A 26617-nucleotide genomic window follows, 5' to 3' on the forward strand; every position below is an offset into this window, starting at 1 on the left:
TTGCTAGCTAACTACCATGGAGCAAACTCAACAATGTGTGATGCAAACTGCAAATGGAGAATGTTTGTCTTCAAAATAAAAGTTGTCCCTTAATGCTGAAGTAGACGCCTTTCAAAATGCACAAGTTTTACTTTGAAGGTGAATTGCTTCTGTTTCCATTTTTCAGCTTTAGCATTCCATTTCACAGCAGCTGCCAGTAACTTCTTGCAACCACTCTCAATTGATCAGTGAATACTATTTTACATACCCTGAGGTACCCTTGAGCAAGGTACCGTCCCTACACACTGCTCCCCGGGCGCTGCACTGGTGGCTGCCCACTGCTTCACTGGGTGAATGGGTTAAATGCAGAAGAGTAATTTCCCTATGGGGACTAACACATACACATTATTATATATGTTGCTGGACAGGAAGGATCAATTGAAAGCACCTAAAAAATTACTTTTTTTGTCTTGCTTTTGGCTTTGTTTCCTCCTTGTTTGTCCTCCCCTATGTCCGTATACATAGTCCCTTTTCCTTTGTTTAGGTGTCTGTTATGTTCCTGAGCTTGGTCGCTTAGGTTATTCCTCGTGCATCTGGACCTTTTAGAATTCTGTTTATTGCTGATATTGAGTTCTCGCTTGCTTACTGTTAAGTCTGCCTCAGGCATCCTGCCTGTGGCTTCTATCTCAGTCTTACAATCTACGCGCTGAGACACCACCGACCTCAGGTTTAGAACACTGAATATGCTATCATATAACCTGTCACTGTTCAGTGCTCAATAACTCCCACACAGTATACCCCATGATGGGCCGAATATGAAAGCAAATCTCTCAGCCACATGAGAAAACAAATAAAACACGGTCTATATGTCACTACAGCAAAGAGGCCACTACACATCACTGCCCTTTCTTTGTGTTTTTGTAATGTGATCACATTTGTGGTGGCAGGGTGTATCACACTGGCCCTAAAGTGTGTTGGTACAAACAGTGATGAAGTAGATCAAATACCCTGGTAATTAAGTAGCCTGTGGACATGTGGAACAGGTGCAAGAACCACAAAAGCTGTGACTCACACTGAATTATTTACCTGTTTAAATGTGTGTCCGGTTATGCTTATGTACTCAGTTTTTACATTTAAGAACTGCCTACTTATGGCAAAGTATACATTTTGCTTGGACTCAACCATCTCCAAATGTGCTTGAGCTGTTATGAAAAAGTAAGTCGATTAAAAAGTTTCATTAAAATAGAACAGTGTTTTTTTCCCACCCAAGAGAAACTCTGGCTCACATCAATTCTGCTTTTAAATTGAATTTAATGTATGTTTTTTAAAATGGATCTAGCAGTTGCTTTGTGTACAACTGTAAAAATTGCCTTCATTGCTTAAGGATCAATGATGCAGAATTAATATCCATCTGAAGTTATGAAAAAGCTTTCCATAGTTGGAAAAAACATCTGAAAAAATTATAACTCTATATGCAGTGTTAAGAATGAGAATCTTGCTGTGTCAGAGCAATGGCATGCTTGCACCTATATGAATTTGTTATATTTCTTTTTTGTAAACAAGACTCTCTATATACACAGCCAATACATTATATATTCAATATATAATATGTAGTCAATATACAGTCGTGCCTTGTTAATTGCTTAGATTCCTAACAAGTTGCCTGTAGTAACTACTTGCCAGGTGGTAGTAAAACCGTAAAAATTGCAATGCAAACCAGAACCAGGAAATGTTCACTTTCAGTGTAAAAAGCCATACCTTACCACTGCAATTGAGAGATTTCCTTTACTTTGAAGGCAAACTGTCACAGTTTATGTTTTTTTGTCACGCTTTTCTTTTTTCACTGTGGCTTGATGAGTAGCTGGGGAGTATTCGTAGGCAAGCCGAACCTTTGCCCACCAACAATGGGCAACCACAACAATCTGCTAGCAACCAAAGCAATCATGTGGTTTCTGCCAGCTGGTTAAGGAGTGCACATTTTTCCCCTATGATGGGTGATTGCTAGCTGGTTGAGAACCAGTATCTAGGCCTGTGTGACTAACAAAGATTAAAGTTAGATAGCAACAATTGGAATTGCATTCCGGCACCTTTAGTTAATGAGTAATTACATCTGATAGGCAGGTTATTGCATAATGTTGCTGAATGCGTGAATTTTTCATGCACTGCAACCTGGCATTCTTCCAGTGATGACATGGAGATAGTTGCTCATTAATACAAACATAATGGCATCCCACAGCCTGCTTACACCTTCAACGCATCCCTTTCTTCCCTGTGATGCATTTATGGTGCTGACCTAAAGTTATGTATGCTATACTTCAGCATTTAGCTATGAGGAGTGAGCATAAATTGAGTAGTGTTTTTTTTTAATTGCAAGATAATTTTAAATGAAACATTTTAAACAGTTCAACAAGCATCAGGAAACACACAAAATGTTTCTGTGTAGTTTATTACAAAATGTATCCATGAGCTAAATGTACAGTTGCTGAATTTCCTTAGGAGAGGGAAAAATGTTAATGTGTGACACTGATAGATGAAGCAGTATGTGACATTTTATAAACTGGAAGTTTAAATCTTACATTTAAAGTTGTCATGAATTTTGAATAAGTTATTAGACCTTTAAATAACGTGTTGCTAAATTATATTTTTGTGAAGCATTTTGCAAAAACAAATTTAAGTATGCTCATTTTGTGTTTTTCAAAGGTTGCATGAAAATATCAGTTTAGTATAGGCTACACTGATAGGTTTGCAGTGTTTAACTTAGTTGGCTAAATCAAAAAGTAGCAAAAGTAGCATCACAGGTCAGCTAATCTCTAAAGAGAGAAAATCTACTAGAGTTCACAAGCAAATTATCATCAAACTTATTTCTAAGTAATTTTTCCCCACTCTGCACTGCCACGCTTACAGCTTACAGCTCTTACAGCTCTTACAGCTCCCCAACCCAATAAATCATACTTTAATCCTGCTGACTAGGGCCTTATTCACCTGACTCCACATTCACAATAGTCACACATCCAGAATGGTGAAGTTATATCACATGGTCAGTAGTCATGTGTCTGCAAAACTATGCTACTTTGGTGCAGTGTTGCTTTTAGCAAAATGCTAATGTAGACATTGTTCTACTCACACTGGTGTTACTGCCCAGCCTAATACTGTTTTTCCTGTAAATTCTTAATCTGTTAGATTTTACATCTTTGCTAGGGAGCATATAATTACAGACCATTTTGAATAGGTGGCTTTGCGTAAGTAGCTAGCTTGATTAGCACGTTATGTATATCAGTTTTTCACTCTGAATTGGTAAGGCTAATTTTTGACAGAAAAATGACCAGAAAGATTAAAAAATATCAGCTGCTTCCCTATGGTGTCTTTTCGTACAACTAGCGTTAAAGGTGACTGAGAAGCCAAGGTGACTGCATTCTTAAGCTGTAGTGACTTGCTAATTGTAGGACAGTCACACTAAAGCAGGATTAGGCAAATAAAGTTCCCAAGGGGCCGCATACAGAAACAAACTGGGACTGTTGTGGATTTAATACTGAGGTGAACTGATATCAGCTTTTTGGTGCGGCCCTCCACAAACGTTTCAGATTCTCATGTTGCCATTTGGGAAAATTAACCGTCCACCCCTGCCCAAACCCTCCTAAACTCACTGACCCCTAATTGTCATGCATGCCTGTAAAAATGTATTTGTCTTTGTTTCAACTTCAGTCTTCCACACAATGGCATAAAGAAATCTTGCTGACAGTTCAAATCTGCCTTGATGTAGACTTGATCTAGCATGTGTCTGCACACCTGTCACCAGCATTTAGCTCTTTATTACACACATTTACATGCAGCTAAATTTGCACACTGCAGACATGATTAGGTTACATAGACTAACTATTGAGCTGGTGCTACACACATGTATTGATGCTTATGGGCACACACAGAAGGAAGTTAACATTACTGTGCTTTATTAACTCGGAGGGTGGTGCAATGTTTTCTCTAGTCTGAACCATATTAGACACATCAATCAGTCCATTGTGAGAAGTTGGGCAGCTGGTATAATTTGACTGGATTTGTTATGGACACAGTAGGTGGACTGGCTTCCTGGTACAACCAGTCCATCACTTTTTCAAGCAGGACACAAAAAGTGCACAGCGCCATCCAAATGAACCAAAATAAAGGAAAAATTAACAAGAAATTGAAGAAGTGAGGAGAAGAGGGATATTACTTAACTAGCCAATTTACACAAACAGCCTTGCACAAATGATTTCTACACCTTGTCTATGTGGGAAGCGTAATAGAAACAACACATTAGGAGAGCAGTAGTACATTCTGCTCCATTTCTGTTCATACAGGATGTATTCGGGTGACATGCATTTTGGCAGCTCTCAAGAGGCATCACACAGGTATGAGCATCAAGAGGTCGAATACATATCTGAAATGTAAGAAATACTAATGTGCAAGGAGTACAAGAGCAGTTACATGGCCTAGTTGGACGGCTGGATTGATGAAATAGGAATGTGTTCTTTCAGACATGCGAGAAATGGTGACAGAAAAATAAGGCTCTTCTCTGTAGACAAAGCATTATAAGTTATTAGTGTCATGCTGCACCCATGATTCAGGTCAGATGAACCTCACAGTAATATTTTTAGTTGGTTCTCACATGATTACACCTCGTGAGGTTGGGATGTGTCAGTAAAAACATATTAGCTATGACACAATTAAAAAAAAATGAAACATTTGTCTGACTTGTCTTTAAACCTACGGATATTGTAAAAGCAATGATACTCAACTTTCAGTTGTATCATCAGCTACAGGACCGGATGGGTTTTTTCTAAAATGATCTGACTGTTTGGAGTGTGTGAAATGATAAATATGCCTGTTACCAAGACTTTAATACTGTTTCATTACCTCTGCCCACTTTCTGGCGTGATGCTTACTCAGCCCTGGCTGCTGTTTGCAGTCTGTTGCATACAGGTGAGTCAATTTAGAGCAAACCCCTAGGGGAATTTAAGCGTTTCCTTCATTAGGTTAGCTACATGCATCATGTGTCAGTCTGGGGTGGTCACAGGTTGCAACAGAAAGGCAGGAAGGCAAACATAGACAATTTACTCTGAAGCGCTGTCTGGGGGGCTTGAATTAGTAAACAGCACCATACCTGTTGGAGAAGACCTTGCTGTAATTGTACACTTGGATCTCTAGCATTTCATTTCCATCCAGCTTGCTGGCAATGGGCCATCGAAATGTCTGAAAAAGAGAAAAAAAACATGGTCAGGTTGCAGCTAACATGCAGCATTGATTATTCGGATTATATGCAAATGCAATCAATTATATGCACGGAAAAAAGTGACAAGTTCTGTTATGTTCAGAGTGACACCATTAAATTGCTTGTTTTCTCCAAGCAGTAACCTCACAGATGGAGCCTTTGCATAAATGGCAAAAACAGTTCATCTAATTGCCACTTGAGGTTGCAAAAAAGTTCCTGCAGACTCAGATTTTAAAACTGGAGAGCATTAAAGATAAATGCATGTTAACAGCATGGCATAGGGTTTTGACCTCAAGAGATAATATGTGACATGCAGTCTAAAGTGCTTTGCGTTGCCTGTAAAACTAAACAAGTGCTATGTTAATGTCAGGCTATTCCACTTCATCATGGTGGCCACATTCTATCTTTTATATGCAGCCTATGATTTTGCACATTAGTTCAACTATACTATAACTATAACTTCCAATTTATCTGATTTGTGTACTTATTATTATTATTATTTTTATATTGAAATGGCAATTATCAACACTTTTCCAAAATCAATTTTTCTCAACTGATTAATTTATCCACCATCTAACTGTTTACTAGATAAAATTCCTTTAAGTTCAAGGTAAAATACACAGTACTATCTATCTTCTCACTTAAGTATAGGCAAAAATAAAAAAGTCAACCAAAGTCCCGGACTATATTCAAGGCCCTATGTCAGCATGCGTCTGTTACTTTGCAGTATCCTTGATTTCCTTTTTCTAAAAATCACCAGCAGCTACAGAGACACTGTTCAGGAGGGATTTTTTTATTGATGTTTTATTCATCACGCTGAACATCTCCAGGTTATATTGCACCAACCAAGCTTACTGATAACTTTTGCATCAGTGAAAACAAGAAAAAGCAGGAGCTAAGCAAAAATCCAATGAAAATGTATTTATTATCCTCCTGTTTGTGAGTCTGAGGATAGCTTTGAGGGATAACTGTCAATTAGCATTTTAAAAGGAATTAGCTCTGAATAACAGTTTTACTATATTTCCAAAGACTGAAGTTCATTTGAAATCATTTTTCTTTACTCGATGACAAATAATCATCGAAACGATATCTCTCTTGAAGGTCCTGTTGAGTGAAAATTATATTGCTGTCTATATGGAGACTTAAATTGAATCATCTAAACAGATGAGTTGTTATCATTTTATATGAATCAGAAAAGAGAGTCTGATACATCTAGACAATATTTACTATCTAATGAGATTAAATTTTTCTTCTACACTCATCTAGGTGGCTGATTCTTTAAAATGTAGTTGTATTATTTTATAAATGAAAGCTTTAAAAACAACATATATTGTTGCGTTGTCTGTAAACGCAGGCAACGCGTGCGTTTACAGGGTAAAACATATTACTGCCAACAGATATCCAAAGCTTGTTTAAAGTGAGTTGGACTGCTATGATATGACTTGAGAGCATCAATCTTAATAAAATGCAGAGTCAAGACTGGCTGCAGACATCGGTAAAAGAATTTTGTCACAGGAATTTATTCAGTCCTGTAAAAAATCAAGTGCACCTTATGATTCAGTAGCTTGTAGAACCACTTTTAGCATTTGACTGTGGACAACTTTGGTAAACAGAGGAATTTATCGCCAAGTCAGCAACTGCAAGACGGCTGAGTAAGCAAAACAAGTGCAAAATCTTCATGAAAATTGACCACTGAAACAATGTCCTTTGGACAAATGAGAGTTTAGTCACATCTGTCCAAAACACATTTTTCCTGAAGTCTTCTGGTTTGTTTAGATGAAACTAAGCCGCGCTGCTATGTTCTTTTAAAAAATAGGCCATCTCCTGGCAACCTGTGCAAATTTCCAAACTTCTTCAATCTTTTTCTAATTATACTGTCATGAACTTTCACCTTTAACATTCTAATTGAGCCCTGTAGTGTCTGAGATATAGCTCTTGGGTTTTGCAGTGTCTCTGAGCTTTGCATGGACATTGGTGTAGATTTGTTGGAACATCCATACCTGGGAAGATTATAGCATTGTCTTAACACACACCTAAATGCTTCATTCCAACAAAATGCTAAAGCTTCTGCTTTTATACAGGCGAGCCCACCTGCTGGTTATCATTTATATAACAAAATCACAGTTTATTCTGAAAACATTCCACTGGTTTTTTATATGAAAATAAGCTTGAACAATCTTTCTTTCTCAAACCTCTAATCACAGCTGACTTCAGCAAAGTAATATATCCAAACTCTCTTCAGGTTTGTTGCTACCAGCTTTACATCGGAAGAGTGAATTACTTGGATTCATTAATCCCCACACTAAAGGGACTCGAGAATTATAAAACACTTAGCAGTTAGCCTTTTAAGGAAAGTATGATAGATGTGGTAAAAGCAATTAATTGGCTTTTACTGCTTCCATTAATAAAGTATGACATCCAATTGTGATGCATTACTCACTCCACCTGTGTTGATTAACTATGACAGGGCGAGACCAGAAGATAAAAGAAACAAATGTAAGTTATAAATTTAGCCCCATCATACATACAGGTGTTGATTCACATTCAGTAAATCACCTCTAAGCCTCTTGCTGTACAATATGACGGGAAAGAGTCTTCACAAGGGCACAGGGATAAATGTTGCACAGGTGATTTAAAAGTAATTCGCCCCTTGCTGATATGGGCCTCTGACTTAGGAGAACACTGCAGGCTGTCAGACAAGAGATCCATCAAGACCGTCCCATTAGCGAATCCCGTGGTTTCCACCTGCTACTGTTAGACCTTCAAGGATCTGTGGCCAGGCCTGTAAGTGTGCATTAACATCAGTCCATGCATACTCAACCTTCAGGATCTGCAGCCTGTGTTCCCAGGTTTCAGTCAGAAGAAGCTAGTACTGCCCCTTCTTTCCCACCACCCTCAAAGCCTGAAAACATCCTGAAGTGACAGTCGTTGTCTGAGGTAGTGGCTAATACAGCCGCGCCACATCTCATTTAATACCGAATCTCCTCCGGCATGTTTGAACAGCCGAGAGTGCGAAAAGGAGGCCCCAGCATGGTGTTAATGGTGCACAAATGACAGCGCACACAGCTAATGCCCTATACACACACACCACTGCATAACACACACACTTCAAGTCAAATGATACACACCACTGTGTGATTAGGAATTGTTTATACAACACCAGGGAGATTGGGCAGCCATATTAATTTCCCAAGAGTCAGAGAAGCACAAATTTTAATCAGTGAATGTAAACTCAATACAAACATGCGTGTTATATGTCTAAGTGCTTGTAAACATTTCCTGTTTTCCTACTATTTTTTTGACACGCACCACCTTTAAACATCTGTTTATAGCATTGTCATGTCTGTTATGTTGCTTTGGTATACTATTCAGAACAACTTATTGCTAAAATAACACAGACAGGAATCCACAACAAGAAAGCTTAAGCTGCTTATGCTGCCTGAGGCTTTTGTAGCCACCGTGACAGACAAAATGCTTACAGTGGTTTAAATACCTGCACAGGACAGATAAACAAAATGAGAGGTGGGAAAGTGGAAAAGCTTGGTGGGCTTCAGTTGTAAACAAGTGTCTGCAAACAGAGCAATTTCTGGTTATGCTATGCAAAATTAAACTCAAAATTAAGCCTTAAAGGAGCACCAGTTTTTCAATTTTCAATCTATGCTTTTTATTTAATGAAAAAACGTTGATATTATATACAAGACAAAGAAGATTCCCTTTTTGTGCTTCACCCTGCTAGGTAGATTGCATGCACTGCAATTTTCTTTACTTAGCTCTATTTATTTAAAATGTAAAAGAGGCATGAATAAATAATGTGATTATGTGACAATTGTGATTTAGCCAAATGTTTAATTTTACTTTTTCAGGCTCAGGGCAATAAAATATTAAAATTAAACATACTTAAAAGAAAACAACCTACTGAAGATTTGCAGGTATTAGACTCCCTGCTCATGTTCACCCCCAACAAAAGCTGCCGGTAAATTTGTTGTTACAAGGTTTCATGTTACTTATGGCAAATTTTGGTACCACTATCCCAGCGTCACAACAGAATTCAAGACTCATCAGACCAGGCAATGTTTTACTAATCTTCTATTGCCTAATATCTGTAGCCTTCCTGTCAGAACAAAGCAGTCTGGCCATTCTTCTCCGACCTCTGGCATCAACAAGGCATTTTCACCCAGAGAACTACCCCTCACTACATATTTTCTCTTTTTAAGACCTTTTTCTCTGAACTCTGGGGAGCTCAGACCAGCTCATTTGGCACCAACAACATGTCATAGTCAAAGTCACTTAAATCACCTTTGTCTGCTTGCCTAAATGCCCTGAGTTGCTGCTTTGTGATCAGCTAATAGATCAGCTGTACTCAATGAAGTGCATGGTGAGTGTACAAGACCACTCTGAAAAAGTGAAGACTTTCTGACCGAGAAAGAAGAGGCAACAAAGTTACAATAAAGTGAACATCCTGGCAAAGATCCCACAGATGTTAACACATCTGGCCGTGGAAAAAACTGACACACAGTGGTGACAAAATCAAAACTTTAGTCAACAGAATAATGCACACTTTGTTTAGCAAAGCTTTCTTCTCTAAAAAACATTCCGTTTCCTTAGCTACAGTAGATGTTTCATGTTTTTAAAAAAGTTCTTGTTAATTATTAATGGTAAATGGTAACTGGCTTTTCATGAACCAGTAAAAAAGCTTCAGGGATCAGTTGATATGATCACAGTTGATTTTTACTCTTTGCTGAATCTTCAGCATAGGTACGTAACCGCAAATCCCCGTGAAACCCTACAACATAAACCTACTCTGTAACCTGATGTGCACCGGTGTAACACTAGTTATTCTGTGAGTTTCCTGCTATTTTTTCAATGCAGTTCTTGAATGAATCAGTGAGTATAACAGTCATAGCTTCGACATAAAGAATTAGCCTCAGTATAACAGATGTCAAATTCCTGAAGGGGAATTGCGAAGCATGTCAGAATGGATGCGAAGAGATGAGGGACAAATATATTTGCCTCTGGTCTCTCATCAAAGAGACGACCAGAAGAAAAAAAAGTGCCAGGATTTTATTTGTTTTGCCTGGCACTGCATGTAAATCACCAGGACATCAGCACAAGGTAATTAATGCTACACAGAAGAAGGCTGGCCTGCAGCGCCAGACACTTATATAGGTTACGTCATAGGCTCTACAACGATTCATCGCAACTCTGTCACACTGTCATGGCTTTAAGGAAATTTGAATAGAGTGTAGCCATCATTCATTTTATTCTTAACACTTATTTTCCTTCTCCGATGGGCTAAAAAGAGCCTTTTCACAGAATTTCCAGAAGACATTTGGACTTCTCAAAGTGGAAAAATAACACTCACATCTCTGTGAGCTACAATAATGTATTGGTATGCACAAAACACCACAACCCTTGGCAGCCATGATAGATACTATTATTTAACCCTTGTGTGGTGTTCATATTTTTGTTACTCAGCCAGTGTTCATGGGTCTGGTGGACCCGCTAGAGTTTTGGCTTTCCAAATTAACACTATCAAACAATTTTATGTTAAATTACTGAACAGATGTTTACTTCATCCCAATTACAAGCCATATGAACAGCAAACATGGTTAATTTTTTTCTCTTTACCTTTGTTAGATCACATTTATGAATTAAAGTGCTTCTCGATTCTTTTTTTTTTATATAAAATGTTATAAAAAAATAAATCAGTTATAATCAAGTGGAGTGAGTGGAAAGACACAACACATTTACACGTGAAGCAATATGTTTCACAACTAAATGGGATCAGCTGCTCATCAATGGTGACATTAGGCCCAGGGTTGTAAAACAGGGGAGGTGGTGCACCCGCTTATCCCACACTGTCCTGATGGCAGCTAGCTTGTCTCTCTGCCGTCGAGCTGGTCTGTCGTCTCGGTTATCAAAATGGATAATCCTGGAAATTTTGTGGAAGTTTTCCAGAGACATTGATGCACGGAAAGGTTCTTGCCGGTTTCTGCATCCCACAGGGATTCTTTGGATTCCCCTTTGGACCTGAAAACTCCTGCAAGGATAAGAACCCCAAAGTAGGCCTTTGGGGTTCTTAGATGAATTTGGTCAATCTCCTTCCACCTTCTAGATTACTGCAATCCAGAAAAAATTTCTGGATGGAATCTGGGATGAAAAGCTCAAATGAAGACTTGATGTCCTGTCAGCCGTGTTGGCCCTGGCTTATCACAGTAACAGCTCTGCAGGGTGGCTCATTTCTTGGGCAAGAACACCATTCGATTTCACCAGTTATTGACGTCCATATTTCTTCACTTGCTGTCTGGTGGGCTTGTTCTGGTCCTGGAGCTGGCTGCAGATGGGGTACTCGTCTTCGTTTTGTTACTAAATGGTGCTCAACTTCATCCTCTTCTTCAAAGTCACTGTCAGACTCTGAATTTTCAGAAATGTGAAATATTCTGAAACCTCTTTGTCAACATCATCATCAGAAGCCTCTCTCTCTTCCAAAATCAACTGGATGGCCCTCGCAGCAGATAATCTTTTGCCATCTTGATCAGTTGTGATAAAGAACCACACTGGCAAAGTCTTATTTATAGTATTATGCCCCTAATTTGCAGGTGGGACAGGGTATGAGAAAATAAAATTTGGATCCCTCAAGAAAGAGGGTAAAATGTGTGGGAATGTAAGAGCAGACGGTGTTGATAGTTGAATTTTCAACAATGCTGCAACTTTGTGCAGGAGGGGAAGAAAACACTATCAGCAGCACCAGAAAGGAGGAAGACAGAGTGTGGGAACACATGACCTACACTTTCAACACTTTTATTAGACCTGGGTCCAGTGGACCCGAACACCTTGTATGTAATGTAAATGCGTGGGGGGAGGTACAGTATGAGGTCATTGAAAATTAGTTCGGATTTATGTTCTTCACAGAAAATAAGCCAAAGCCAATGAATTTCAGGTTGAAAAAATAATTAATTGTTTCATTTTTCTTTTGAAAAAAACTGAAAACGGGTCTCACAGACCCGAACACCATACAAGGGTTAAACCTGTGCTAATATGTATTCTGTATTAATGTTTTGATGTCAATTAAGCCCCTGTACAGTCAGCCAGAATTAGCCAAAAAGTTATATTAGTAAAAAAGAACACTAACAATGTGTAGTCAGACAGTGTTATGGATTGTAAAGTTTTCCAGTTATACAAACTCGACCTTCAAGTGTCAGTAGTCACTGTGCTTCAAACACTGACTGATGTAACTGCTGCAATGCGCCTACTCTACCATTCAGGCTGGCTTGCTTTATCAAAATGCATCACTGATTATGTGAATCTAGGAATATGTGAGAGTAACTGGAGAAGCAACCGCTGCAATGATGCTTTTAAAAAGGCAAACGAACACTAATCTTATTTTAGATCTGCTCCATTCTTTTCTGAGCTTGCCTGAATACTACACTACTACTATTCCCAGACTCCCACGCCCAACCCCCTGCATTGTACAACGCCTAATTGCCAGAGTGAGGCCGCTCATTAAAAGTGACAGAACTGATGTCACTAACCACAAGCCTTGAGACCACAGCGCCCTATCAGAGCGGCTAAATGCGAAGCTGAGGAAAAGCCATTACTGCTGTGAACCCACGCTCTAGCATCATGGTGAACAAATGGATGACCTCAGTTTTCCCTCCACTCACCATCCTTTTATATCTCATGACTGTTGCCACAGACACAGAAAATGAAAACACCTCCATTATTAATTACGAACAAAATATTTTTTTAAAGACGTGCACTGCACTGACAGTAGGAAAATTCTTCTTACAGCTTGTAAAGTCAGGTCAAACTCGCAGGCTTCTTACAACCTTATGATGTTGTAGTCGTCAAAACTTTGATTCTTCAGGCTTTATCCTTAAAGGGTAAAGGAGATAAAGGGAGACTGCAAAAAGATTGCAGCTCCATTACCAGCAGGCTACATATGCACCAGCTGCATCCACATGCTATAGCATTGAAGTTTTTCTGATGTGCCAGTGTGAGTCCACCTCTGCATGAGTTCATCCCTCAATGCTAGAACTTCACCAACATACAGAAACTTAACAATAAATTTCACTGCTCAGCTTTTTCTATTATCATCTTTCTTTCTTTACTGTCCAGCGTGATTTTAATTCATTTTTATCAAATAAATGTGTTATCATTGTGGAACACATGGTTATCTTCACAACCATGCTGAGTAAAACTAAACCACCAACTGATGATTCTGATTAGTACACGACCCGGTCTAGCTCCTGAGCTACAGTCACCACAGTTGACTATAAATTAGAAAATTGGGCAGGTCATCTACTAAATGGAACATTTGTGGTTTGATCCCTGATACTGAACCACAAATTGTGCATGTTAAATAGGAAGAATTTAGTCAGAAAAAGCATAGAAAAGCGCTTGTATGAATGGTCCAATGGGTAAATGAGGCATATTGTATAAAAAGCTTTGACTGCTCCAGAGGAACAGAAAATCATTATATACAAATCAGTACATTTACCATTTAAATGTTAGCATATACTTAAAAATTAGTTTCTTATTATTAGGATTTTTTTTTTCAACAAGTAATGCAGCAGATTACTCTTTAATGGCAGTGATGAGAACAAAAAGACTTTCATTTGCTGTTTTTAATTATTTGCTGTAGGCATTTATTTGCAATCACTGTCTGGTTCGGTTTATTCACCAAATTAGAGCTCAAAGCTGCCTTAGAGGTTGCTTAGTTATGCTTAGGCTCAGAAACATTTTACTTTTCTGTAGAACATCTTTCTGCGGACTTCACCTGGAGCCATAACACTCCCTTCCCAGTTAAGAAGGTACATCAGCATCACTACTTTCTCAGGAGGCTGAGGCGTGTTGGACTTGGGGGCTTAGTTCTGAACCTATTTTTGCACCACCACACATCTATACAAGCAGATGCAAGAGGCTTGACATGAGGCTGCAGTGCAGAACCACCAGACTCAGGAACAGCCTCTGCTGTCAGATTGTTGAACTCTGGTGGTGCTCTGTAGTCTGCTGCTGCCAGATAAAGGTCAAAAACATGAGAAACATCTTGCATTTGCACTATCCACTGTACCTTAAATTTTCTTATTACCTCTGACAAAGAGCTTCTGTATTTGGTAGCATTTGTGTGGGTGCGTGGCATTCTGTCTGTAAACACAATAGCTCGAGAAGTTTTGAATGAACTCTGATAAAACTTTGTAGGAGTGTAGAGGTCATGGGGTCGTGTTAGCAATCCATTAAAATCTGGCTTGCACCCACCACAGGTCTTTAAGGTCAACTTAATGATTGACCTTAATATATAGGTCAAAAACTGAAAAAAGCCTAATTACGTAGACACTGTCTACGTAATTAGTAATTATGTTGTTAACATGTAAAAAGCACTTTATAAAGATTTAAAATATCATATTAGACTTGACCTCTGACCTCTCCTAAAGGTGAGTAGATTGATCTGATGGTCAAAGTGATAATAATGCTAGACAGAGCTATTTAAAAATGTTTTTACTGTGTTGTTTGTATTGACAAGATATTGGTATTTATTGAGTGATATACAGGAATTCTTAACATCACATGACTTTTAACCTCTGGTCTCGTCCTCAAGGTAAAATAAATTTACACAAGTGCTTAAAATTAAGCTGCCTTTGTTCGTTATAGCAACATGATTTTTACTGCACTACAAACTTCTTAAAGTAAAAAGAACAAAGAAATGATATATTTTTATAATTGAGAGTATATAAAATGAATGAAGGTGTACAAAATACGTAACTGCCCCATTAAAATTAAATGTTGCCCAGAGAGTGAGCTGCTTTGGCAGAGGTTTGAGCTTCTGGAGTGCTTCTTGTTTATTCTTCATATTTTCTTATTTATTCTAAATGACAGTGTGAATGAGCTCAAGCTGTCTGTTCCTAGTTTGTGTACATGTTGCTCTTTCATGTTCTCATTCTTGTTGCCTTTTAATTGCACCCAATTACAATTTTGCTTCGACTCGTGCAAACATATGTGTTGGAATGACAATAAAAATCATACTTCCAGCTGAAGTACACTGGTAGTCATTACTAATTGCACTGACTCCCACTACAAAAGGGCAGTTTGTGTCCACGCACATGAACATAATACACATTGTCTAATTTTTTGTTGCTTTGCCATGATACTGAGCTGGTAATGTGTGTGTTTGTGTGTGTATGTGTGTGTACAGATGAAACAGCATCTCTGATAAGCCGGTTCTGCTTAGAAACTCGATCTTGTTGAAATCACTGACAGCACTCTGCTTACATGCCCTCCTCATCACCACAAACCTGGGCTCAATTTACTTTTTCCAATTCAACTGTCCATCCCAGTTTTCACTTCCTCTTCAGCTCGTATGTCACTTTCTCTGCATGCTTCAGTGTTTCTACATTGATCTCAGTCTAATTTATAGCATGTGTCAAATACAATGCCATGGCTGAAGACATGGTGACATTAATTCAGTCAGAACAGTTCATTCAACCAGGATTTGTGCATATTTATCAGTGATTGTGGTAGGCTGAAAACATGCTGCAGGAATTCCTGTTAATGCTGTTTTCTGTCTTAAATATTACTGAGCTGACTGTCTTCATTAGTAACACTGAATTGAAAACTGTTACTGAAAATATTACTAGCCCTGCGAGAGACAAGTGGATTGCTCAGTCATGAATTCAAGCCTTCCTTTTCTCTTGAAATTGAATAGCTTTGAAGCCACCTAAGAGAATGTTATCTAGTTAATTCACAAAAGTCTTATTTTGTTGTCAAGCTGGACTCTGATAAAACTGCTCTCCGTTCTCTAGTTTCTGCTGCTGGAAACCAGATGGTGCAGAAATAATTGACCACACACTTGTCAAGTAAAGGGCTTCACAACTCTTTAAAAATAGATGCTCTTGTGCTAAGAGATAGCACTCACGCCTCAAGGAAAAACTTTCTTTTCGCTGAAGTGCAGTTTTTTTGTTCTCCTTCTTTGCAACAACAGAAATCCTTCTCTGTGTTCATTCAGTGCACATTTATCCGATATTTATCTAGATATGTTATATAAAAAATGACAGGTCAGCATCTCAAATCTGAGAAAGAAATCATCTTCTTTGATAATTAACATAAATGTGTTGTGTTATTGCTACAGCGAAGCCATCATAACATACCATAGTATAGTAAATATAAACTGAATCACATGTTTCTGCTTTATGCATTTGCTTAACAAGGAAAAGATCCCTGATTGAGTTCTGGGTACATGAACCCCAGCGGAGATGTAAAAACTCTGCTAAATCAAATATGCAGAGCTACCCCCTATATGTCTGACTTGTGGAGGGTAGCTCTGCAAATCAAACTCCTTCTGCATAGGCTCCCTTGTGGATATAAGAGCAGCTTCTCTTCTAGGTATTCTCTAAGTAAGATACTGGGAGAAAGTTATCACTCAGACATATAGTGAGTGCAATATAAATCAGTTTTTTACAAGGTTAACATTTTAGAAAGTACATGGCGCATGACCGCCATGAGTCTGGTCTGCTGGAGGTTTCTTCCTGTCTATTTTTTCCATCCCACTGTTGCCAAGTACTTGCTCATAGCGGATAAAGTGATTGTTGGGGTTTTCTCTGTATTACTGTAGGGTCTTGACCTTACAACATAAAGTTCCTTGAGGTAGGGCTGCTCACTTAATCGAATTTTAATCACGATTACGATCTGGGCTTTCAACGATCATTAAAAATGACTGAGCCGATTATTAGCCCCTCCCTCGTGCTTTACTCTCGCGCTGCTCCGTGTGGCAAATCGAGCGCACCTCTCTGCATTTCGAACACGCATCACAACAATTAAGAGGACCCGAGGGAAGCTCGGAAATCTCGGAAAGCTAAGCAGAAGTTATTTGGAGAGGAGAGTGACTGCCGTTGGTTGAAAAGAGAGGTAAAAAAAACTTCAGTGGTGTGGAAACATTATGGATTCGCGGAGTCAGACGTGGATCAAGTAGACATAGTGTGTAAACTTTGCTACGGTGTCATAGCTGCACCACAGAGCAACACTGCAAAGTTCACTAAACATAGATGTTTACATTTTTCATTTATTTTTTTATATTGCAAACATTTGCACACTATTTTATATTATTTTTTAAAGTCATTATTCAATACATTGTTATTGTTAACCCTTTAAATCCCTGTAGAACCGGAACCGCGTAAGCTAGCGCAATAATTTGTTTTGCATATGAAACCGGAGGAGTTGTACTTACATCTTATGCCATCAGCTTGTCCTCGGTCACGGTTTCCTTCCACATATAGCTTTGCAAAAATCTCCAAAATAAAACTATGAAGACACTCAAAATAAATTTCCTGTGGTGGGAAACTATTTTTTGCAACTTTTTTGTATTTAAAGTTTTGAGGGATAAGCCTCTTAAATTTCCCCAAGTAGAAATATATGTAACAAAAAACCAAAAACGATTTTAAATTTTTTTGTAGTTTATTGCACTTTTTTGCAATTAATGTAGTTACTATGGACTTAATGCATACATATTATTAAAATATGGGCTATAACAGTTGTATTGATGTATAGCAACTTGAAATGCTCCCACAAATGGCACTACAGCATGTAAAAAAAATATATATATAAGCTCTGGCGGACTTGGTTCTATGGTAGGTCTTAAAGGGTTAAATAAATATCGTCAAATAATCGAGATCTCAATTTCAGTGAAAATAATCGTGATTATCATTTTTGCCATAATCGAGCAGCCCTAGCTTGAGGCAACTTTTCTTGGTATTTGCTGCTATATGAATAAAATTGAACTGAATTTAATTGAATTTCTCAAGGCAAACCTTGCAAACAACCCATATTTGTTCATTAACTTCATTATTCAACATGCTAACTGAGACTAGAGTCGCGCTTGGGTTTCTTGCCAATTCTCTGACCATTGCTGGGTCTGAACTTGTTGTTAATTTGCTGAAACAACCACTCCTGGGAACATAGTGGCATTGTGTTGACACACAGCTGATGAACTCACATTTGTTGATTATCTGTTAATCAAGTGCATTTGATCAGCAGCATCTGAAAGCTACTAACCCTCCTAAATTCTGTGAAAAGTATCCAAACTGTCCTATAAAAACTCTCTTTTTTACACAGCTGTTACTATACAGTTGTTATTAAAGAAAATTATGTTTCTGTGTTGACCTACACTTCTTTAAACCGGTAGTTTTATAATTCATTCATAGAAAACCAGTATGAATAAATAATGTAATGCATAAATCACACTCAAAACAAAATCTTGGGATTATCTTCTACACAATAATTTGCACCTATGCATTTTATTTCCTTTATTTTCATTGCTCAAATTTCCACTTTACCTTCCCTCCAGCTCTATACCAGCAAAGAAAATATTCTGCTAAGGTCATCATTTATTCAGTATACCGAGAGTTGGGAAAGCTCCTCCCTGGAGCAACGCTGAATCTTAAAACCCGGTGAAGTTTATTATCTATTTTTAGCATCAGCAGTATTCCAGCTTGTGTCTGCTCCTCTGGAAACTGCTTCTACTCAATACTGGTGGTCAAGTGTTCAAGTGAAGCAGCACTGAAATGTGATCTCCAGAGGTGGATCACAGTGAATCCTTCAACTTATGTTTTAAGAGTCTTTTATGCTCAGGTGACTTACAGTATATGAACGTAGTATAGCGTATATTAGTTTAAAAACCTCACCCTGACAGTGATACGTTCCACTCTCATATAACAAATAGGCCTTACTTGAATACTGGCTTCCCAAACATGATTATCTATGAGCAGTAGGAAGTAGCTTGGACGTAAACTCACTGAGGTCTCCTCCTGCTCACTTTGATGAACCACAATATGCCAGCAAATTCATAGGACTGGTCAGGCTGACCAGAATTTTAGCTGAGACTGAATACAGCTGCCATTTCAGCAAACTATGAATCATATTTGTCATGGTCCTGCGACCATGACTCAGTGACTTTATGTTTATGTTCTTTATTGTTATTACTTTCATTATTATTCATGGCTGTTTTGGGATGGTTTGTGTTTGGGATTTTAGACACTGGGTTCTGGGTTTGTGCTCCCTCTGTTGGTCCCTGGTGTTAGTGTTCCCCTGTCTCGTCAGGTTAATCAGGTCCAGCTGTTTCCCCCACCTGTGTGTGATTTCCCAGTGTCTCTTTGTGTACTTATAGTGTGTGATTTCCTCTGCTCCTCGTCTGTGTTCATACCTGGTGTAATCCCCTGCGTGCTCTCCCTGCTGTTCTCCCTTCATGCTCAGGTTTGCTATTTCTTTGTGTAGTTTCTCCCAGTTAGTTCATCCTTAGTTCTGTTTTACCATCCCCACTTTATATTGGATATTATCAATAAATCACCCTCACACCTGAATAAGTGCTGCGTTTTGAGTCCTCCTTCCGCTCTCCACACGGCCGCTGCCCCGGACCGTGACAATATTAACTGACAGGAAAGATGAGAATAGTGTGATTTTATTTATAAAAGCAAATGCTCACAAACTGAGGAGGCTAGTAGATAAATATATCAGAATTTAAGGAAGATGTTGGAGTTTGTTCACCTGCACTTCTGCTAATAACCAGCATGAACTCCTCTGACTGCAAGGAAAAGTCAGAATGCCTATAAAAGTGGATGGCCCGATTGGTTTATATCCTCAGTCACAAGTTTCACGTCTTCTTCAATAAACCATGATGTTCCCTTTGAAAACTATGGTGTGAACAGAACACTTTATAGCCTGGTTCCCATGTGGTTGACAAGTTGCCGCTGTCTGAGCTTGCAGTGTCCTCACATTCTCACTCAGACCTCCTCTAGCTTGTGATGTCTATAAAACATGTCGACAGCCAAACTGTCACGGCTGGCGGAGGGAGCCGTGTGGTGTGGAGGAAAAGGAGGACCCAAAATGCAGCAAACTGATGATACGAGTGACGTTTATTTTCAAAGGTGGCAGTGGCAAAAAACAGGCAACGAAGCATGAGTAATGACAAACCTAAACTGGGAGAAACTAAAGATCAAACCTGAAATCTTACAAAACGGAGAGCGGAGCGGAGCAGAGAGACGCAGACCAATGACCAGGATACCAAGAAACACAGATGAATGCAGCGATACACGGAGGAACGCAGACGAGCCGACAACGAACACAGACCGACACCCACTAAATATACACACACAGGTAATCAGGTAATCACACGCAGGAGGGAAGAACAGCTGAACCTAATACACATGAGGACCGAAGGAGACAAGCTGAACACAATAACAACAGACACAGACCTTCAGAACAGAACAGGAAATCCAGAACACGAGCCTTCAAAATAAAACAGGAACAGACTGATGTACAACACAACACGGGGACATGAACAGAGCACCAAGGACAGACACAGGTAGGGCTGACAATACACCAAACTTCAGGTTAACCCCTAAACTAATACAAATCAGAATAAACACAAAACGCTGGGTCAACGACCCAGGACCATGACACAAACTGCCAAACTCGAGGCTTTAACACAGTCATCCGCAAGAACGGCGTCAGCGGTTGCTGCCATTCTTTAAGTGTAGTTTGTAGAAAGTGTGAATAATATGGGGTCATTCTGGGATTTTATCAGTAAGGAAAATACAGAAAAAACACAGACAGTAAGTACAAATTCTGAAAAAACACTTAGAATCATAGGAAATTACTGGAAGCTGTTGCAAAATGAATCTTCTAATGCCCTTCTGTTATTTGTATGCTATCTATAGTGCATGGTTCAAATCTCTTGACATCTTGTTTGAAAACTTAAAATTGTTATATCTGCAGGGCCAAAACTGAACTCTGTGGCGATGTGCAGTGCATGCAGGACTCTCTGTTCTTTGCTCTGCTTGTGTCTAACTAGTCAGGGGGAAGCCCTGGTGTTCTGCAGCTAAAAGCCCCACCATATAATGAATAATGAATTCCCCATCCAGTCTATCCGAATACTAGTTCAAAGGCATCTATCATTATGCATGGACCGGCATCAAGCCACACAGCTCTATGCTAATGGCCCTTAACTCCAGGGGCTGGACAGAGCCTACTGAGCCATGCAAATGTTTTACTGCTAAGGTTGAAGAAGACAACGATGGGGATGTGATGAGGACCCAGGGGCTGGGGGAAAAATGTACGCCTGGCCACCAGCAGCACACAACACTGCAACATTTTCACACAGGCACACATTCACACAGGCTCGGAAACTACTGTAAGCGCAATTCATCCCATAGAAAGCTTGATCGTGTTATTGATGCTGAGTGACACTAACTACCTCCCCAGTACTCCGAGACTGAGATGTGAGAATTGGGAGAGGTTGTCATAAGAAATCACATTTCAGCCTCACCACTTAGTTGATACCAGTTATATGCAGAGTCAAAGATATTTTGGGATTCATTTGTCTGGTTTTCTTCTTTTTAATCTTACATCATGATACAAAAAACAATGCTGCCTCTGCAGGGACTGTACACATAAAGCGCGTGTCTGTGATTGTGTGTGTGTGAGTCTGTGTGTGTTTGTGGGTGTGCCTGTGTGACTAGGCTAAGTTTGTACAGTCATTTCAGCATTTTCCTGATTAGACTGAAAACAAAAGCCCCTGTTATCAGGGAAGGAAGCAGCACTCTGCTTGTGAGCCATCAAACGAAGAACATTTTTCTCTGTTAAAACCAGCAGCTTAAAATGAGAAAAAAACAGAAAGCCTGATGTAAAACCTCCTCTGGGAAGGTACTGTATATATTTGAGAGTGCTTTCCTGTTTGTTTTTCATTTTTCATTCCTTATCCCCTACCTCTGTTCTGTCTCTTTGGCTTCTGCTCTGTGTGGATTTCCTACTGCACTTCGCTCTTGATCCCTTGGCCTTCATTTCTTTCTTATTTCCCCTCTTTGCTCCTTTACACGAGTCTACATTTGAATTCATCATAATGCTGGTTTCACAGTGTGATGGAAGCTTGCAGAAATAGTATTGGGAATATTTCCCAGAATTTCAAAGCAACCAAAATCAGAGACTTACCAACCACCACCCGAGGGATGCAGGTAAATCCTTTGGGTTTTCAAAGAGACGCTCAGAGCAATGCAGCTGCTCAGAATAATGCAATTTACTAGATTTAAAGTAAAACAGTGAAACCTTCTTTTACAAATGAAAGAAACCTCTAAGTCGGAAAGAAGGGCTTTTTAAGGAACCACCTTTTTCCTAACTAAAGCAGTGGAGCATGAAATGCCCAGTTTAATTGCAACACTGTTCAACACTGCCTCGCCTCTCTAACCTTGATAGACCATAAGCGAACAGAAGAGGATGATTAAAAGCCACTTGGTGAGATGTCAGCCATGTGCAGGGAAGAGCCACTCACGAATGGTTGCTAATTTTTGAATCAGAACAGTAATGAGGTGTTAAAGCAAGATCCTTCAGCCTAGAGCTTAGCATTGGCATGCTGGGAGTTATCTAAGTGTCTGCATGAGCATTAAGAAATTACAACAGTGGGGTCTTGGTGGCCCATTTCTATATAAGCCTTACGGATACCGACTACAGAATGGAGGGAGCAGTTGTCAGCCACCGCCTGTGCATGAATGACATCAAGCTGTATGTCAAGAGTGAACGAGACATCGATTCACTGATCCACACCACCAGGATATTCAGTAATGGTATTGGAATGTCATTCGGACTGGAGAAATGTTGTCGGATGATAACAAAAAGAGGGAATTTAGTCAGAACTGAGGGGATTGAACTACCAGAAGGCAACATTGCAGACATAGAGGACAGCTACAAGTACCTGGGGTTCCCACAGGCAAATGGGAACCATGAAGAGGTCGCTAGAAAAGCTGCAACCACCAAGTACCTGCAGAGCCCTCTAGTAGAGGACCCGAGCTTGAAGGACAGACCATAGTAGTGTATTTTGTGTGTTTGCTCAATAAATCGCTGCACCCTTTTGCCATTGTCCTAGCAAAATATAAACAAGCGAAGGGTGGCTCAAGACTTTTGCACAGTATTCAGTATTTACAGAGTGAATGAAATTTCCCCTCCAGCAGCTGAGTGGCTATTAATAAATATGCTTGAACTCTTTAACTGGATACTTTTGAATATGCAATTATTCAGCTTTTGGATGAAACTGATTCACTAAATGTTGGGCTTGATGTTCAACCATATGTGCAGCCACCTTTCCTGTGACTCTGCTATTCCTTCATATCTGTTTACTTCAACACACTCATGGTAGAGGATCACAAAGGAAATTCCTATTCAGGTCATGGACTGTATTGGGTATAGATACAGAAACACACAAAATATCCCCTACCTCTGTTCTGTCTCTTTGGATTTTTCTCTGTGTGGATTTCCTACTGCACTTCGCTCTTGATCCCTTGGCCTTCATTTCTTTCTTATAACTGTACTTTTTGATGTACATTTGTATTGCTAACAGTTTTCCTCTGAGGCATCTCCATTTACAGTATTCAACTGCATTCTTAAAGGAAGTGGTATTACTGAACAATAGATCCTCTATTTTTAGAGCAGTTTCTTACACTCTGTGCATGTACATTGCTTCACGTTGTATTCACCTTTTATTTGCACTCTGTATGCTGGTATAGAGTCAAGCACTTTGTCCATCTTTTCTCTACACCAGGATTTTCAAAGTACAAAAAAGGGCAAAATTTCTATCTATGTCACCCGACATTCATTTGGCATCTTTTGGGGGATAACATTCTTACTCACGAACACAGCAGGCTTGTACACTTGTACTGAATACAGTGAGAATAACTCAGCTGAATCACTTAATTCAAGTAAAGGCTAGCATCCTTAAAGTGTGCCAGAATTTATTTGAATTAAATAAAGATTTTGTTAAACAGCTGTCAATGTTTTGGATAAAACTGTTTTTAAAGATATTAACATCAAATGACTAATAAACAACACAGAGCCTTATTCCTGTAAATGTAAAATCTTACAGTGATCATTTCAGTGATTACCAGCAATGTGTCTTTTTTCACCTTTTCCACCTCAATTCAATAACAGAACCTGCAGCCAGTGAAATCAGCCAATTCTGGATTCTTAATAATTGCTGATTGGTCACCATTGACACAGGTTATTGTATGACAAATCAAATAAAGATACTGACCTCATTAAAGTGTGCCACCTCCTCACAGTTCTCTGCTACACGACTGTAGAAGGACAGACCTGAAAAATAAGGAGGAATTTAGTCATTAAAACCTGGTTCAGTAACACCATTGTGCCTGCTGTCATCCCACTTTGAGTGGGTGGGCTCACTGCATGGGGCACGTACAAAGCACGAGAAAGAGCAGTCAGTTGGTGTTTACTTAGAGCTGCATTAATTATGAAACAATTTAGTTTTAAGACTTTATCCAAAGTAGCAAGCAGGTAAGTGATTATTGAAGCTCTGTGCACTGTGATGTGGTTTTTTTGTTTTTTTTTTGTAGCCACAGGACTTGGCGTTGACCATAAACTCCCCTGTATACCAAAGTATTCTAGAGTGAAATGTTTTAAATATGTTTCCTGTGTTGGAGATGCAACAGGACAATGATCCAGCAGCAAATCTACAGCAGAATGGCTGAAAAAGAAAATAATCAAGATATAATCTAAACCTGGACCTTAGGAGACCTCTGCATAAACAAATCCAAACTGAAGCAGCATTGTAAAGAAAAGTGGGAAAACATTCCTTCTCAACAATGTGAAAGACTGATAGTCATACAGAAAAAAATAATTTCAAGTTATAATTGCTTAAGGTGGTTCTACAAGTGACTTAATTGTCCGATGCAGGTTAGCAACCTGAATCCATCAGTTCACTGAGACGTTTATTAAAGTGAAAATGGGGTGACATAAAATCAGCCTACTCATCTCATAAAGAGCTGCGAAAAGACAAATGATACTTTAAGTACCTGACAAATGTAAATATGAAACAGCTGTGTGGAGTCGCCAGAGGCAGAAAAGAAATGCAGACAATTAAATGACTACGGTGTGACTCACTGTGCGACACAGAGAGACTGCAGAAGAATGTAAAAAATATAAATTAAAATCATATTTTTCCATTATTAGAGCTAAAAGTATGTGTGTCAGCCAATGAAAGCTGTTGTCTACTCAGAGTTTATATTGGGAAAGGAACCTTTCATTGAACAGTAACCTGACTCACTCATGCGTCCTGGTTGTTGTGCTCACCTGGTTGCTTTGTGATGCTTATGAATGGTCCTGCACCACAGTGTGCATTCTGCTTTGTTCTGATAGTTTGCTTTGTGCATCTGAGCCTTTATGAAGCTCTGTTGATGTCTATTTGTGTGCTTGTGGGCACATCAGCTGCCATACACAGGGAGACACACAAACGCATACAGACACCTACAATGTTAATTACAGTCCCTGTCAGTTTGGCTGTAATAATGAGGGTAAATGGAGTAAATACATTGTGCCAGGCTCAGATATTTTAGATATTATAAGTGCAGAAAGTATCTTTTCACACATTCAAAAGCACAAAACCTTCAGGTTTTAAAGATGTCATGCTTGACGTAAGCTTATCGTTATAATTTTACCAATGCACAAATATGACTCTAGTTTATAATCCCACTTCCAAGTGTTCCTGTCTCTCTTTGCCTTCACTCCTACACTCTCTTGAACCTTATAAATCCCCCAAACCTTTGAATTTTATTTCAGAAAATAAACACCACTTCAGTGTCAGAGAGGGAGAGAGACAATATTCCTCCTACATTATTGAAAAGAGCGGCACTGCTGTCATACCAGTGTTTTCATCCAACTAGATGTGGGCTTAGAAAAGCAGACCATGTGACACTTATGTAAGGTGCTCCACACCAAACTAAAACAACATTCTGCTAATCGGTGTGGCTTTTGGCCTTGATGAAACAGTCAAAGATAAAGAGTTAAAGAGCTGCTATGAAAGACCTGAGGTGAAAGAAAGAAAAGGAACAGAGAGTCATTTTTTGTTATCTCAAGCAGATAGATGAAAATTAAAAGAGAGAAAGATGGAGAACACTGTGTAAGTCTGAAACCCACATGAATGAAGAGGGTGCAGAGGTGCATTTAAGGCTTTCTTAAGTTTTTGCAAGAATGTGGTTAAAGCAGAAAACTAGAGTGTTGAGTAGAAACATGGAAACATTTGTTTATTTTTATGTATTTTAATCTCTGCAGTTAATTTTACCTTATTTCCTGGTGCATTAGGGGGCAGTAAGTGGTATTACAAGCTGAATAGGTGCCCTAATTTAAAAAGTAAACATACCAAGTGTCTGTTTGCAGAATAAAGTGCTACACAGAGAAAAGGAATTTTAAAAATATCCGCAGGATACAAGAAATTGCCCCAAGCTCTGTTCCTGTCCTGTGAATCAGGAAGACTGAGTAATAAAAAGAACAAACAAACTGTCTAAGCAGCTGTGTTAAGTGCCTAGAGGTTAAAGAGAAGTTTGATAAGTGCCAACGTAGAGGAAGACA

General features: G+C 39.1%; 1 protein-coding gene across 9 annotated transcripts in view; it reads right to left on the reverse strand.

Moving 5' to 3' along the window:
* otofa (otoferlin a) overlaps window positions 1-26617 on the reverse strand; it is an 88300-nt gene that overhangs the window by 58844 nt on the left and 2839 nt on the right. For all 9 annotated transcript variants that reach the window (XM_086264297.1, XM_086264300.1, XM_086264295.1 and 6 more), the window contains exons 2-3: window positions 24288-24346; window positions 5117-5205 (exon numbers count right to left, since the gene is read on the reverse strand). In XM_086264297.1, coding sequence (XP_086120423.1) covers window positions 5117-5205; window positions 24288-24346 — 148 coding nt within the window. The remainder of the gene's footprint in view (window positions 1-5116; window positions 5206-24287; window positions 24347-26617) is intronic.

The sequence above is a fragment of the Aulonocara sp. 'chitande type north' Nkhata Bay genome, linkage group LG15 (assembly GCF_057382095.1).
Source record: "Aulonocara sp. 'chitande type north' Nkhata Bay isolate Kocher_YH1m ecotype deep benthic linkage group LG15, A_spYH_male_GT1.1, whole genome shotgun sequence".
Taxonomy (NCBI): Eukaryota; Metazoa; Chordata; class Actinopteri; order Cichliformes; family Cichlidae; genus Aulonocara; species Aulonocara sp. 'chitande type north' Nkhata Bay.